Consider the following 13,976-nt stretch of genomic DNA (forward strand, 5'->3'; position numbering starts at 1 on the left):
CTCCTTCGGTCTGCCCATCTCTTCTTCCCTTAGACAGACATCTGCCTGAACCCTCCCCACACCTGAAGGCTTTCCCTAAGTCTCATGTTCTTAAGGAGGCCGCCCCAAGCACTCTGTTTCACATCACTGACTGCTCTCTCCCACATTCAGTGTCCCCAGACTATTTAAAAATAGCTGTAATACCATAACCTATCAGTCCTTTTCCACGGCCCCAAATATGTTATATTTAAATTCACTGATACAGCCCAAGCTCCTCGAATGGTATCTGCAATGCAGCAGATGTTTAATATATGTTTGCTGAACTGAGTAAACATATCTACCTAACTTTGTGGCACCCATTCCCTCCAACCGCTTCTCTTTTCATGTCACGTCCCACCCCTTCTGCAGAGGAAAAAAAGGCCAAAATTAAAGCAGAAATTTCAATCATTTATCAGACTCTGACTACTTGGAACCTGACCCCAGTGACTTGTAATGTCTCACTCATTTAGAGCCTAACTGCTAATGACCAACAGTGCCTCAGCCCCAAGTAGCCAATCTCAGTAAAGACAACTGGTGCTATTAAAAGTTACTACCTAAGATAATGAGAGGCCATTTATCCATCCAGATATGGATCCTATACAAATGGCACGTAAGATCAAGTAACTTCTCTTAGCTGTTATAAAAGGACTGCCATTCCCTCTTGGGAAGGTGATTCCCTCTCTTAGAATTTGCCCACCATGTCTGTCTCTCTTACTGCATATTTCCTTTATCAACCTTTTTAATATCTGTTCAGATCTGATACTTTTACCTCTCATGGAAAGCCTTCCTTTTTGGAAATGAAGGACTCTGGTGAAGGCTACACTTTGGTAGAGAACTTGAACACAACAGAAAAAGGGGGTCAGCGAACTATAACCCATATAGGTTAAGAGGCCACTCTTCTTCCTCCTGGGAAGTCTCACTTTTAATGCGCAGTGCAACCGGCAGTGGCAGCTCATCCAGGATGGATCTACATATACTATGAAGACTCCCACTTTCTCCTCACTCCTTCCTCTTTTCTTTGGACTGGGAAGAAGTGGCTGAGTGTTTGTACCTTCTTTTTCCCTCCTAGCCAGACTTCCTCATCGAAGAGACCTACAGGTAGCCAGTCTTTTGCTTTCTCCAGGATAATGAATCTCCTTTTCCCTGTTTCTTACCTGACGAACTGGATAGGTTTGACTCTAGAGTGAAACTGGGCTTCACCTCTGTGAGTCAGGAGGGATTATTCATGGGGGACATCACATTATAGAGCATGCTTCTATCAAGTCTGTACAGTGAGAATGGGTCTCACGTCCTGACAAACGGGAGGTCTGTTACTGTCAAGGGACAGCCTCTGGGTGGACATGAACTTCCAGAAGGATTCATGCAATGGGTCTCACTTCTTTTTTTAAAAAAATATTATTTTTATTTTATGTGTATGAGTGTATTGCCTGTGTGTAGGTAAGTGCACCCGTGTTGTGCAATGCCTGCGGAAGACAGAAGAGGCTGTCGGATCCCCTGGGACTGGAGTTACAGACAGTTGTTAGCTGCCATGTGGGTGCTGGGATTCGAACCCTGGTCTTCTGCAAGAACAGTCAGTGTTCTTAACCACTGAGCCATCTCTCCAGCCCAGGTCTCACATCTATCCCCTCTGAGTCACTGATGATGAGATCCATCCTCAAAAACTTGTCTGTGAGCTGGAGAGATAGCTCAGTGGTTAAGAGCACTGACTATTCTTGCAGAGGAGCTGGGTTCAATTCCCAGCACCCACATGGTAGCTAACAACCATCTGTAATTCTAGTTCTGGGGAATCCAACACCTTCTTCTGACCCCTGAAGGCACTGCATGGCACAGGTGCACTTAACACATGCAAGCAATACATTCATACACACAAAATTAAATATTTTTAACATGTCTAAATTCGACTCTCAGATTTTCAAAAAGCTTATTTTTCTTTGTAACAAAATCCAGTCCTTGTATCTACTCCCAGATCAGGAGTGCTGGCTACTTCACAGAGCACTAAAGCTATAACTGCATTCTCTAGGTCGAGCAATTTTGTTATACTAAGAAAGGACTCTGAGATCTCTCATATCCAAGCCTTCATGGCCCTCAGCTATGAAAGAGATGTCCTAAGTGTCTTACTAGATTCTCTTTTTTAGCCCATCTCCCCTAAACTCAAGTCTAGATGACATCTTTCATGACCTTTCCTTCATGCATGCCTAATCCCTGCTCAACCTCTGGTTCCTCTACCACTAGACACCCCTCCACTCAGCTACTCTGTTCCCATTACCCCTCTGTGACTTCTTCCTCTTTCCTTTCTCCTTCCTGTTTACCTCTGAAGAGCTCTCTCCAACCGTTCCTTTCTTACCCCTGGTACACTTTCTCCTTCAAACTGCTCACTTACTGGGAATTCACAGAACAATTTAAATTATCTTGTCTCCCTCAGAAAAGCCCTCTCTTTCACAAAGGTGGCTAACGGTATCCTTGGCACCATTCTGGTACATGCCCTCTTCTCCACATCTGACCTGTTCCAGATAGAATCCAAACTAGGGTAATTTAGCCAGGATCCCTGAACCTTCATTAAGGAATTCAAAAGGCTAACTGCAGCTTTGACCTAACCTGACAAGATATCTCTATCATTCTAACCACACCTCCTCTTACATACAAGAAATCCTGTATCTACTCTTTAGGATGTGCCTGGGATGATGAAATTCATGCTTGACAAAGCCCTGCTGGTCATATCAGGCCACTGACAGGGGCAATGACTTGTTGAGACTATATTATATGAAGAGATTGCAAAATATAACATTTGGTGTATCTGAGAACTCTACCTTCTCTTTTTTTTTTTTTGAAACAGGATCTCCCTGTAGTCCCAGCTAGCCTGGGACTCGCTATGATCTGGATCTCAGCGATCTGCCTGCCTCTGCCTGAATGCTGGGATTAATGGTGTGCACCACAATGCCTGACCTCATTTTTTAAAAAAATTACTTATCTCTATGTATATGAGTGTTTTGCCTGCATGTAGGTAAGTGCACCACATGTGTACAATGCCCACAGAGGCCAGGAGAGGTATCGGATCCCCTGGAACTAGAGCCACCATGTGGGTGATGGGACCCAAACCTTGGTCCTCTGTAAGAGAAGCCAGTGCTCTTAACCACTGAGCCATCTCTGTAGCTCTCCCTGCCCTCTTTTAATCTAGGCTAGCTAAAATTAGGCACAAGTATACCAATCTGGACCCTCAGAGTCAGGAAGGTCCAGTCATACTGGCTGCACATTGTATAAGCCAAGCCTCTCCAGAGATTAGAGAAAAGCTTCAAAAACTAAACCAGGACTCTAGACTTCTTCCTCCACTTTATTAGACACAACCTCCAAGATCTTTATTAACGAGGAAGAGACTGGGCATGCAGAAAGGCCAGAGGAGGAGGAAACAGATAGATGACAGGCTCAGTATATAGATGTAGCAACTGCCTATTCCATGCCCATCTGATGAAATCCTAGAGCTCCAACTAAAAGACATCTGGTTCATTCTAAGGGAACTGACCCAGCCTCAGGTTGAAGGCTCTTTATTATTGTTGTAGTCAGCTAGCACATTTCAACAGAAAGTACTCAAAGCCTCCTTATCATTGCAGGAGCAACTTTTTCCACACTGACTACCTTTTCTGATTCAACCTTCTATCCCCCAGCCCTCCTCACTGGTACCGAATCCCAACTAATCTGATTGAGAAACATCTTTTTACTCATTCCTTTCAGTTCCAACTAGCAGTCCCATTCATCCTCTAGGTTGGGAAATTATGTCTAATCTTCAGCTTTTAAGGCTTAAGATTCCAGAGGCTATTACCACATTCCTGGATACTTTATCCTATAATGGCTTGCAGCTGCCTGAAGCCTCAAAGTCTCTTCCCTTCCCAGTCTCTATTACAGAGCCCACATCACCCAACAAGTTCTCCTAAAGTCCTGGATATCTCTATTCCTGAATTCTAACTCCTGTCACAACTGACCCAACAACTTTTCTTCAAAGGTCCCAATACCCTTTAAAAGCCTAAGGTACAAAAAGGCTTTGTAGCCTCTCATTAATAGAAGTCCTGTGTTATGCTCATGTAATTCTCTGAGCAACACTATTTTGATAAAGAAGTAATTTACAGAATGGTTCAGGATCTGTGGGCTATAAATGAATCTGTGGTCCTGACCCACCCCATAGTTCCCAGTCCATGAGGGCTTAGGATACTGCATACAAGAAGGTGTGCAAGTAGAAGGGGGACTAGTTGGGAAGAAGGGGATCATGAGTGGAAGGGGGACAAAAAAGGGTAATGAAGAGTGAATATGATCAAAATATATTATATATATACATGAAAATGTCATAATGCAACTCATCACTGTAGTTAATATACACTAATAAAAAACTTAAGAGAGCCAGGGAGACAGAGCAGTAGGTAAAATGGTTGCCATGCAAGCATGAGGACCTGAATTTGATCCCAGCACCCTTCCCTGGGTGAGGGAAGTGCACACCTGTAATCTCAGCACTGGGGAGGCTGAGACAAGAGGATTCCTGGGGTTTGCTAGTCTAGATCAATCTTGAGCTCCAGGTTCAGAGAGACCCTGTCTAAAAAAAATAAGGTGGAAAAGATTGAGGAAGGCACCCAACATTGACCACTGGCCTCCACACACACCCAATGCCCACAGCCATAACATCCATACATGAACATGAACACACAGGCACACAGACAGACAGACAGACACACCTTTAAAAAAATGCTTCTGCTAGTGTGTTGCATGCTTTCCTGTTTTCTAATTCTGAAAACTGCTGCACCTTCCAAGAAGCAGTTCAATACCTTTCACAAAGATACCCACTGGAGGTCCAGGGCCAAAAAGATTCCCCAGAATATTCTCTGGGCATTAATACACTCTGCTACTTTATAAAAAATCCTTTATCAACACATGTTGTTTTAGGACTCAATGTTTCTTAATGTAAAATGAACTTTCATTTTGAGTGAATTAAAATCAAACTAAAATTTTAAAGAATGTTCTTAAGTCATATACAAACGCTATTTATTTAAATTTTTTAAAATTTATTTTTAAGTCTATGAATGTTTGCCTACATGCAAGTGTACTGTGTGTGAATGTATTGCCTGCATGTATGTAAGTGGACCTTTGTCATGCAATACTCACAGAGGTCAGAAGAGGATGTCAGATCCCCTGGAACTGGAATTATGAATGACTGTTAGCCGTCATATGGATGCTGGGAACCGAACCCAGGTCCTCTGCAAAAGCAGTCAGTGCTCTTAATCACTGAACCATCTCTCTAGCCCTGACAGTTTCTTTTAAAAAAAATTTATTGTTTTTATTTTATGTGTATGAGTGTACTGCCTGCATGTATGTAAGTGCACCCATGTCATGCAATGCCTGTGGAGGTCAGAAGAGGGCATCGGATTCCCCTGGAACTGGAGTAACAGCCGATTATGTAGTAGCCACATGGGTGCTGAAAATCGAACCTGGGTCCTCTGCCAAGAGCAGCCAGTGCTCTTAACCACTGAGTCATCTCTCCAGCCCTTTCATTATGGATATTTTTAAAGAACAAATTCTGCCCATTACTAATTATGATGGTACGGATTATTAACAAATAGAATTTGAAAGAAAATTCTTTAATAAAATATTCTGAAAGGATCTCTGAGAGTTAGAAATCCTCCTAATTATTTTTATCTAAGTTTTCAGGAATACTCTAATGATTGTGATAGAAAGCTACAAATCACAGAGTACTTACCATGAACTTTGTTTCACCCTTTGACAGAGTATCGGTAATAAAATGGACTTTGTGTAACTGCTCCACAACACGATGTAACAACTTTGGCTGCATAACAATAATTGGAAAATAAAAAAAAAGGATATTCAGTTAATAGAAAACTTACTGAACCCAGGGCCTTACTCTGCCACTGAGCTATGGCCCCTAAACCCCTTACACTGTTGCTTTTTTGGAGACAGGGTCTGTCCTGGCTGTGCTAGAAATACGCAGCCCAGGATGACCTCCTGTAGGCATATACCATCCTGCCCTGATTTATGCAGTGCTGGGGATCCAACCCAGGGCCTTGTTTATACTAGGAGAACACCCATGAGCTATACCCCCAACCCAATATTGTTTCTTTTCAAAAAACTATTGTTTATATGTGCATGGTGGCTGTGTGCATGCCATAGTGTGTTCAGGATATAACTTTTGGTTCTTTCCTTCTACCTGTTGAGGCAGGGGTCTCTTGTCTCTATGCGGCATACTGCTAGCTGGCCGGTAAGTTTCTGCTGTTTCTCTTGTCCCTCACCTATCTTACCACAGTAGTGCACATCAGCCACTACATTGGGCTTTTAAGGTGGGTGGGTTCCAGGTATTCAACTCAAGTCAGGCTTGTGTAGCAATGGTTCCATCTGCTAAGTCATCTTTCCAGCTTCCCTATAGTGGTTTTTTTTTGTTTTTCCCTGTAGCCGCAGCTGGTTATGTAGACCAGGATGGCCTTAGCCTCACAGAGATGTCTTTGTCTCCTGAGTGTTGGGATTAAAGGAGTGTGTCATCATGCCCAGTCTCCTATATTGTTTATGTGTATGAGTGTTTTACCTGCATGTATGTAAGTGCATCCATGCATATCATGCATGCAGAAGCCAGAAGAGGGGTTTGGGGCCCCGAAACTGGAGTTATAGACAATTCTTAGCTGCTATGTGGATGTTGGGAACTGAACCCAGGTCCTCTCCAAGAGCAGCCTGTATGCTTAACTGCTAAGCCATCTCTCCAGGCCTTTATATTCCTTCCTCCCTCCCTCCCTCCCTTTAGGGAATACTACAGTATTTTTTTAAACATTTATTTCTATTTTATGTATATTAGTGCTTTGCCTGCATGTATGTAAGTGCTCTTGTGTTGTGAAATGCCTGCACAGGCTAGAAAAGGGTGTCTGATCTCCTAGAACTGGAGTTACAGAATGGTTGTTAGGTACCTGGGTCCTCTGTCCAGGGCAGTCAGTGCTCTTAATCAGTAAACCATCTCACCAGGTCCCTATTTTGTTTCTTAATGTTGAATATCTTTCTCCTCTAATAGAAAATTCATCTTATCAAATGGAACTTGGTTTTCTTTTTGGATTTTAGAGACAAGATCTGGCTGCGTAGCTGTGCTGGATAGTTTCAGTTGTCAACTTGACAGCTGGGTAGTAATGGGAACCTTAATAGAGGAATTACCTCCTTTGGATTGGACTGTAGCCATGTCTGTGAGCACTTTCTTGTTGAGTGAATTGGCAGGGCCCAGCCCACTGTATGCTGTGCCATCCCTGGGCAGGTCGTGTGTTGTATAAGAAAGCAGGCTGAACACAGGCCAGAGGAGCAAGCCAGTATTCAGCATCCCTCCATGGTCTGTGCTCTAGCTCCCATCTCCAAGTTCCTGCCTTGAGTTCCCTCAGTGATGAACTATGACCTGGAAGATGTAAGATAAAATACACCTGTCCTCCCCAAGTTGGTTTTGGTAAGTGGCTTTTTTTTGTTTGTTTGTTTGTTTTGGTCTTTTTGAGACAGGGTCTTTTGTAGCCTCAGCTGGCCTGGAACTCAATATGTAGACCAGGCTGGCTTTGAATCCACAGAATTTAGCCTGCCTCTGCTGGGATTAAAGGCGTGTGCCGCCTGGCCTTGGTCAGTGTTTTTAATCACAGCAACAGAAACTAACTAGGACAGTGGTCCTGACTGGCCTAGAACTTACTTTGTAGAGCAAGCTGACATTGAACATGTGATGAGACTCTTGTCTCTTCCTTCCAAATGCTGAGATTACAAGCATGTGCTATCAGATGAAATGACTTTTCTTAGAAACCACTTAATTTATATTTTGTTAAATCAAATAATTAGCTACTTTATTTTTGAAAAGCATATATATTCTAAAATTAAAAATATTTGCCTTCATGGGTTTTCTAATAGAAGTAAAGTTTCTCAGCACTTTGTTTTATGTTAATTTATTATTTTGTGTATGCATGCATGTACATGTCATGGTGCACGTTTAAAGGTCAGAGGACAGCTAGAGGGAATTAGTTTTCTCCTTCTACCATGTGAGTTCCTGGAAACTGAACTTAGGTAGTCAGGCTTGGCACCAAGTACCTTTACATGGCTCTACTTTTTTTTAACAGAAAAAAAAAATCCCTTTAATGAAAATCTACACTTTATGCTGAAATAGTAAACAATTCTGGAAATATCTTCTTAAATTTCATGCTCTCAAATGTTAAATTATCTTCAAGGAGAAACAGTATGAATCCTTTTTTTAATGTGTGTGTCTATGTGGGGGTTATGTGTGAGTTCAGGTGCCCTTGGAAGCCAGAGGTCCCAGGAGCTGGAGTTACAGGCAGTTTGAACAGCTTGATATGGTTGCTGGGAATTGAACTCAGGTCCTCTGGAAGAGCAGTACATGCTCTAAATTGCTGAGCCATCTCTCTAGCCCCCTGTAACTTATTTTGCCTCTCACAGAATTCAATCACTATAGGGCAATAAAGATGACTTAATGGCAAACTGATCTGTTGAGAAGGACAAGGTTCCACCTGGAAGAAGATGCTCTGCTCACAACCTGGGCAGAACTCTGGCAGTAGTCTGTGTCCTAGTCCATGTAACATCAGAGAAGGGTGTGGACTCTACTCCAGAACTAGGCTCACAGAAAAGAACCCAGCGTGGTACGGTACAGAGCAACAGTAAGGAACTGTGGGCACAGCACATGTATGTGAAAAACAACTGCTTTCAGTTTTTCCTCAACAATCTGAAAATATTTTTACCTGAGCTGACTGAGTCCAGGACCATAAGGAGTCACTTACCCTGTGCTGGCTCAGCTCTTACAGACAAAAAGATTATGCCTTACAATGGCTACAGGTGTGGGCTTTAGAGTCAATCAGTGGAAAACCGAACATTTAATTACCACATTCATAATCTTTAGTAAAATATTTATTCTCCAGAATGAAATCCACATACAATGCCTATACATATACTTGCAAGGACAATGGGAGCAATGTACAAAGTTATACATTGTTCAAAATTCAAATGACTGGTTCGGTTATTGAATAATTATCTCTGGATTTGGCTATGGTTAAGACAAGTCCTAAATTAGTACGGATCATTTTTAAAAATAGAAATAAAGCTTTGGAAACTAAGTTACTTTGAAATATTTAGACATACATTTTATGACAAACAAATATCTATATACTGATGTTAAGTATGAAATATTGCATATACAACTGAACGTCAATGTGAGTCTCCCCTGAGTACATTTGCCTCTTCTTCCCTAGATGTAACCATGTTGTACAATCTGAGTTTTTATTGTAGGACTTTTCTTTGTGGTTTGTTATATCTGGATATCTGTAGGTAATATGTAGTACTGTTTGTGGGGTTTTTTTTGTTTTTGTTTTTTAGTCTTTTTGAGACAGGGTCTCCCTGTAGCCCCAGCTGGCCTGGAACTCCCTGTGTAGACCAGGCTGGCCTCAATCTCACAGAGATCCACCTGCTTCTGCCTCCCAAGTGCAGGGATTAAAGGCAACTAAAAGTGTGTGCCACCATGCCCAGCTTGCATATTCTTATCTATAGATACTTGTCTATCTCGTGGAAAAAGACAGAAAAAAACTGAGAATAAACAGGCATTTGCACCTTAAAAATGGCCTGTAATTCATGTCTTCTTGCCATTTGGGGCTTCTTTCAGATTACTTCACACTTTCTCTTTTTATGTGCTGTGGGGAGCACTGGCAGAATCTACTTCAACCGTTCATTCACTTATTATGCTTAATTTGCAAATAATAATTGTCTATATAAATATAGAAAGATTAAAATAAAACTTAAGGGTTAGGGTTCAGTGGCAGAGCATTTGCTTAGCATGCACAAGACCCACATTGTGAAAAATAGCCACATTGTGAAAAATAGTCATCAATTTAGCTGGGTGTGGTGGTGCACGCCTTTAATCCCAGCACTTGGGAGGCAAACAGAGGCGGATTTCTATGAGTTCAAGGCCACCCTGGTTTACATGGTAAGTTCCAGGCCAGCTCAGGCTACAGGGACACCCTGTCTCTCAAAAAAAAAAAAAAAGAAAGAAAAATATCCATCCATTAGAAAACAATATTCACTCCTGTGTAGGACTGATTACACTGGATCATACATTCTGAAGTACCTGTTTGATTGATTCTGAGGTGAAGTTTGGGTGGGTCAGAAGAACATCCATGTCTCCACTGGATTCTGCGCCTATGATAACAAAGAACATATATGTAATTTACCATGTAAATCTACCTATCAGGTTGGCCACCATAGATCCAAATGGAAGACACACACAGAAGAGCCTTAATAATGGTAAGTTAACATTCTGCTTCATTGTGCTTCATATTCAAAATTAAAGATTTCAATTATCTGCCCAACTATTCAGTATTATTGATAGACACAGCAGAATCTGGATTAACAATATAATTGACACTGCATATAATTTGTTAATTCAATGTGTTAAAATGTATCTAAACATTCAATTGCAAAAATATTTTAAAATATTTCATTATTATTATTATTATTATTATTATTATTATTGGTCTTTTTGAGACAGGGTCTCAAAAAGCCCCAGCTGTCCTGGAACTCACTATGTAGACCAGGCTGGCCTTGAACTCACAGAGATCCATCTGCCTCTGCCTCCCAAGTGCTGGGATTAAAGGCGTGCGTGACCATGCTGAGCTATTTTATTATTTTTATTTTATGTGTACGAGTGTATTGTCTGCATGTATGTAAGTGCACCCGTGTCATGCACTGCCTGAGAAAGTCAGAAGAAGGTGTCAGATCCCCTGGAACTGGAGTTACAGTTGATTGTTAGCTGCCATGGGAATCAAACCTGGGTCCCCTGCAAGAGCAGCCAGTCTCTTAACCACTGAGCCATCTCTCTGCCCCCATCAATTACAAAAATATTTTTAAAACGGCTTTGAAATGTATCTATGAAATTCTCAAATTTAACACTATGCTCTAACTCTATAAAAGTTAATCAGAAAGCTTATTTCAGTTGTTATAACAAGATTCATTCAATAAATATTGGTATAAATTACTATTATGGTGTGTTGGATAAGTGCGTCACAATTACTTAGGTTTTAATCTTTATAACCGCATAATTTCACAAGCCTTATATGCAACTGCTTGAACCTTACTATATACTATGAAATTTCATCTCAGACTTTTTTCATTTTTTTCAGTATTTCAAAAAGAACTCTTACATTCCTGTAATACTCAGGTTCTTTGTCTATAAACTACTAAAAACTACTTCATAGGCTACTGTGCAACTAAATTAGAGCACATGTAAAAGCATCTAGGGTAGCGCCCAGTGTAAAATAACCCTATCTCCTCTCTTTGGCTTGCTAAGTGAGTATATATATATGAAACATTTTAGGTCCAACAAGACCTTACAGACTATCACCCTACATTAATAATCTTTAACAAGATACTGTCCCTCCATACTGTAAGAGTACAGCAAGGTCCTCAGTGGATGCCTGAAGTCACAAACAGCACTGAACCCTACAACTTACGGCCTTTTCTACTTTTTTTTTTTTAATTTTTAAAAATTTGTATTAAAATTTATTTTATTTTATATGTATATAAGTGTTATGCCTACAAGTGTGTACATCATGCAGTGCAGGACAGAAGAGGGTGTTGGGTCCCTTGGAACTGGAGTTATGGACACTTGTTAGCTGCCATGTGGATACTGGGATTTGAACCCGGGTCCTCTGCAAGAGCAGCCAGTGCTTTTAACCGCTGAGCCATCTCTCCAGCCCCAGACTTTTCTACTTTCACTGAGTATTTGACATGTACTATGGTCATATTTAATTTGCAAAAGTAAAACTAGCATGAAGTCCTTTTCCTGTCACAATTTCACAGATAAAAGACTGATTCTGACCATAGATGTTAGCAAATGTAGCACACAATTTTCTACACTTCTTTATAAAAATTGAGAACTTTTCCCTTTTCACTTAAAGGGCACACTTTACAGTTTTTCCATGTAAAAATGTGAGTGTGTGTGTGTGTATGTGTGTGTATAAAACAACACACAGGTCATCTCTAATGCAAACATTTGAATAGCTGATTAGCTACACTCCTCTCATTTTGCAAATATGAAAACTAGGATTAGGCAAAACATACTTACCTAAAATTGTATAACGCTATGTAGGTTAGGCTTCAGAACCTAGGTCTTGATCCAAATCCAGTGTTCTTGCTACTTAGGAACTTATGAACTTTAAACCTCTTACCATAACGACTCAAAATATTTCTGATAGTCTATCACCTACTTCCTAGACAAAATTCCACCGGTGGCCAGAGATTTAGTCCAGGTATCTGTTCTAAAATGTTTTCAATAAAGTTTGTCTATTCCAATTTTAAAAGTTAGTGGTTTAGGCTAGTAAGAGACCAGGATCATGTAACTCTCATTTTGATTTACTGGTATAGCAAATAAAGATCTGAAAACCTGGAAATTGTGAGAAGTGGTTTTGAACATTTTTTGAGATACACTATGTATGTCAGAAGACAAGTTGAGGGAGTCAGTTCTCTTCTTCCATCACGTGGATCCCAGGGATCAAACTCAGGTTAACATGCTTAGCAGCAAGTGCCTTAACCCACTAAGCCATAATGCTGGCCCCTGAGACATTACTTTTAGGTCCTTTATAAGAAATGCAGAAAGTGTTCATAGCTTTACTTGCATCTAGCCAAAGACAACTATTATTAGCATTTTTATATACCTAAAGTCACTCCATCAGTTTTGCTAAGGATACTTATTAAAATAGAGACCTATAATAAAATTAGGATGAATCTCCCCTAATTACTTATACATATTCCCATCTAGAACAAGTAATAATATACTTAACTATAAAGTGATATCTATAAAGTGATACACATTACATCTTTTTAATTGAAGTCTGTCATACATACTAGACAACTTTAACATCAAAGTATGAAAAACTCAAGATTAGGAAGCATATTACCTCTTCTGAAACTGCCACAGACCGTAGCAATGTATTCAGAATCCACTTTTTTAACTTCACTTAGTACAATATCCTATAGAAGAAAAATTAATTCAGTAATCCAAAGACAGCTCTCATTCTCATGCTGATAAAGAACACAATTCAGCACACTCTTACTTGCATTTGTAACATCTCTTCACGAGGAATTCTCTTTTCAAAGTCCTCAAAATATCTAGAAAGACAGAGAAAATGCAATTTTTATAAAAATTTAATCTCTTTAAAAATTAAATTGTCTACCATACCAAGTGTTTTATATAAGCAGATCATTCATTCCCACAAATCAAGACTACGCTTCACTGAGAAGACAACATAAAACAAGGCAGGTAGTAGGGAGGGTACCTAGTACTTAATTCAATCTAAACCCCAAGCTTTATCCTTTGTAAAATTCCAGAGACACTAAGATAAATTCACGTTTAGATAAACTTCACATTCACCATAACAGGAGTAAATGAATGGGGCCGGGGATGCTGCTTTGTTGGTAGAACAGTTGCCTAGCATGCTTTGGTTTTCATCCCCAGCACCACATACACCGAGCATGGTAGCACATGCTTGCAATTCTGGCACTAGGGAGGTGGCCATCCTCTCTGGCTACATAGCAAGTTTTATAAATGAGACCTTGTCTCAAACAAACAAAAACCTTAAAAGTCATAGTAAATAAATCATTGCTGCATGTTTTCAAAGCAGACTGTTCTTTGCTGGTAAATTAAAGAGTTACAACCTACAGCTTCTAAAAATTGCAAAAATGAGTAAGAGGGTTGGGGAGGTACTCAGTGGTTAAGACCCTACTGCTCTTCTAAAGGACCTTAGTCCAATTCCCAGCACCTACATCAGGCAGCTCAGAGCAGCCTGCAACTCTAGCACTGCACTCATACGCACAAATCCACACACACATATATACCTAATAATATAAAATAAAAGAATAAGGCTCTGATGTTTTACTGCATTGTAGGGTGGCTAGATGATAATGAAGCT

The 13,976-nt window shown here is 40.4% G+C and overlaps 1 protein-coding gene across 3 annotated transcripts in view; it reads right to left on the reverse strand.

The window, feature by feature from the left end:
* The window catches only part of Polb (DNA polymerase beta), a 37,429-nt gene that overhangs the window by 7,827 nt on the left and 15,626 nt on the right, over window positions 1–13,976 (reverse strand). For 2 of the 3 annotated variants that reach the window (XR_606909.2, XM_008824230.2), the window contains exons 8-11: window positions 13,122–13,176; window positions 12,966–13,038; window positions 10,139–10,209; window positions 5,753–5,839 (exon numbers count right to left, since the gene is read on the reverse strand). Coding sequence is in view for 2 of the 3 variants with exons in the window: in XM_008824230.2 (XP_008822452.1) it covers window positions 5,753–5,839; window positions 10,139–10,209; window positions 12,966–13,038; window positions 13,122–13,176 (286 nt within the window). In the remaining variant the exon portion in view is untranslated. Of the gene's footprint in view, window positions 1–4,504; window positions 4,595–5,752; window positions 5,840–10,138; window positions 10,210–12,965; window positions 13,039–13,121; window positions 13,177–13,976 lie in introns of those variants that run through there. The other variant, XM_029559214.1, reaches the window with a different exon arrangement.

Source organism: Nannospalax galili, unplaced genomic scaffold (genome assembly GCF_000622305.1).
Source record: "Nannospalax galili isolate Female #2095 unplaced genomic scaffold, S.galili_v1.0 scaffold569, whole genome shotgun sequence".
In the NCBI taxonomy this organism is placed as follows: domain Eukaryota; kingdom Metazoa; phylum Chordata; class Mammalia; order Rodentia; family Spalacidae; genus Nannospalax; species Nannospalax galili.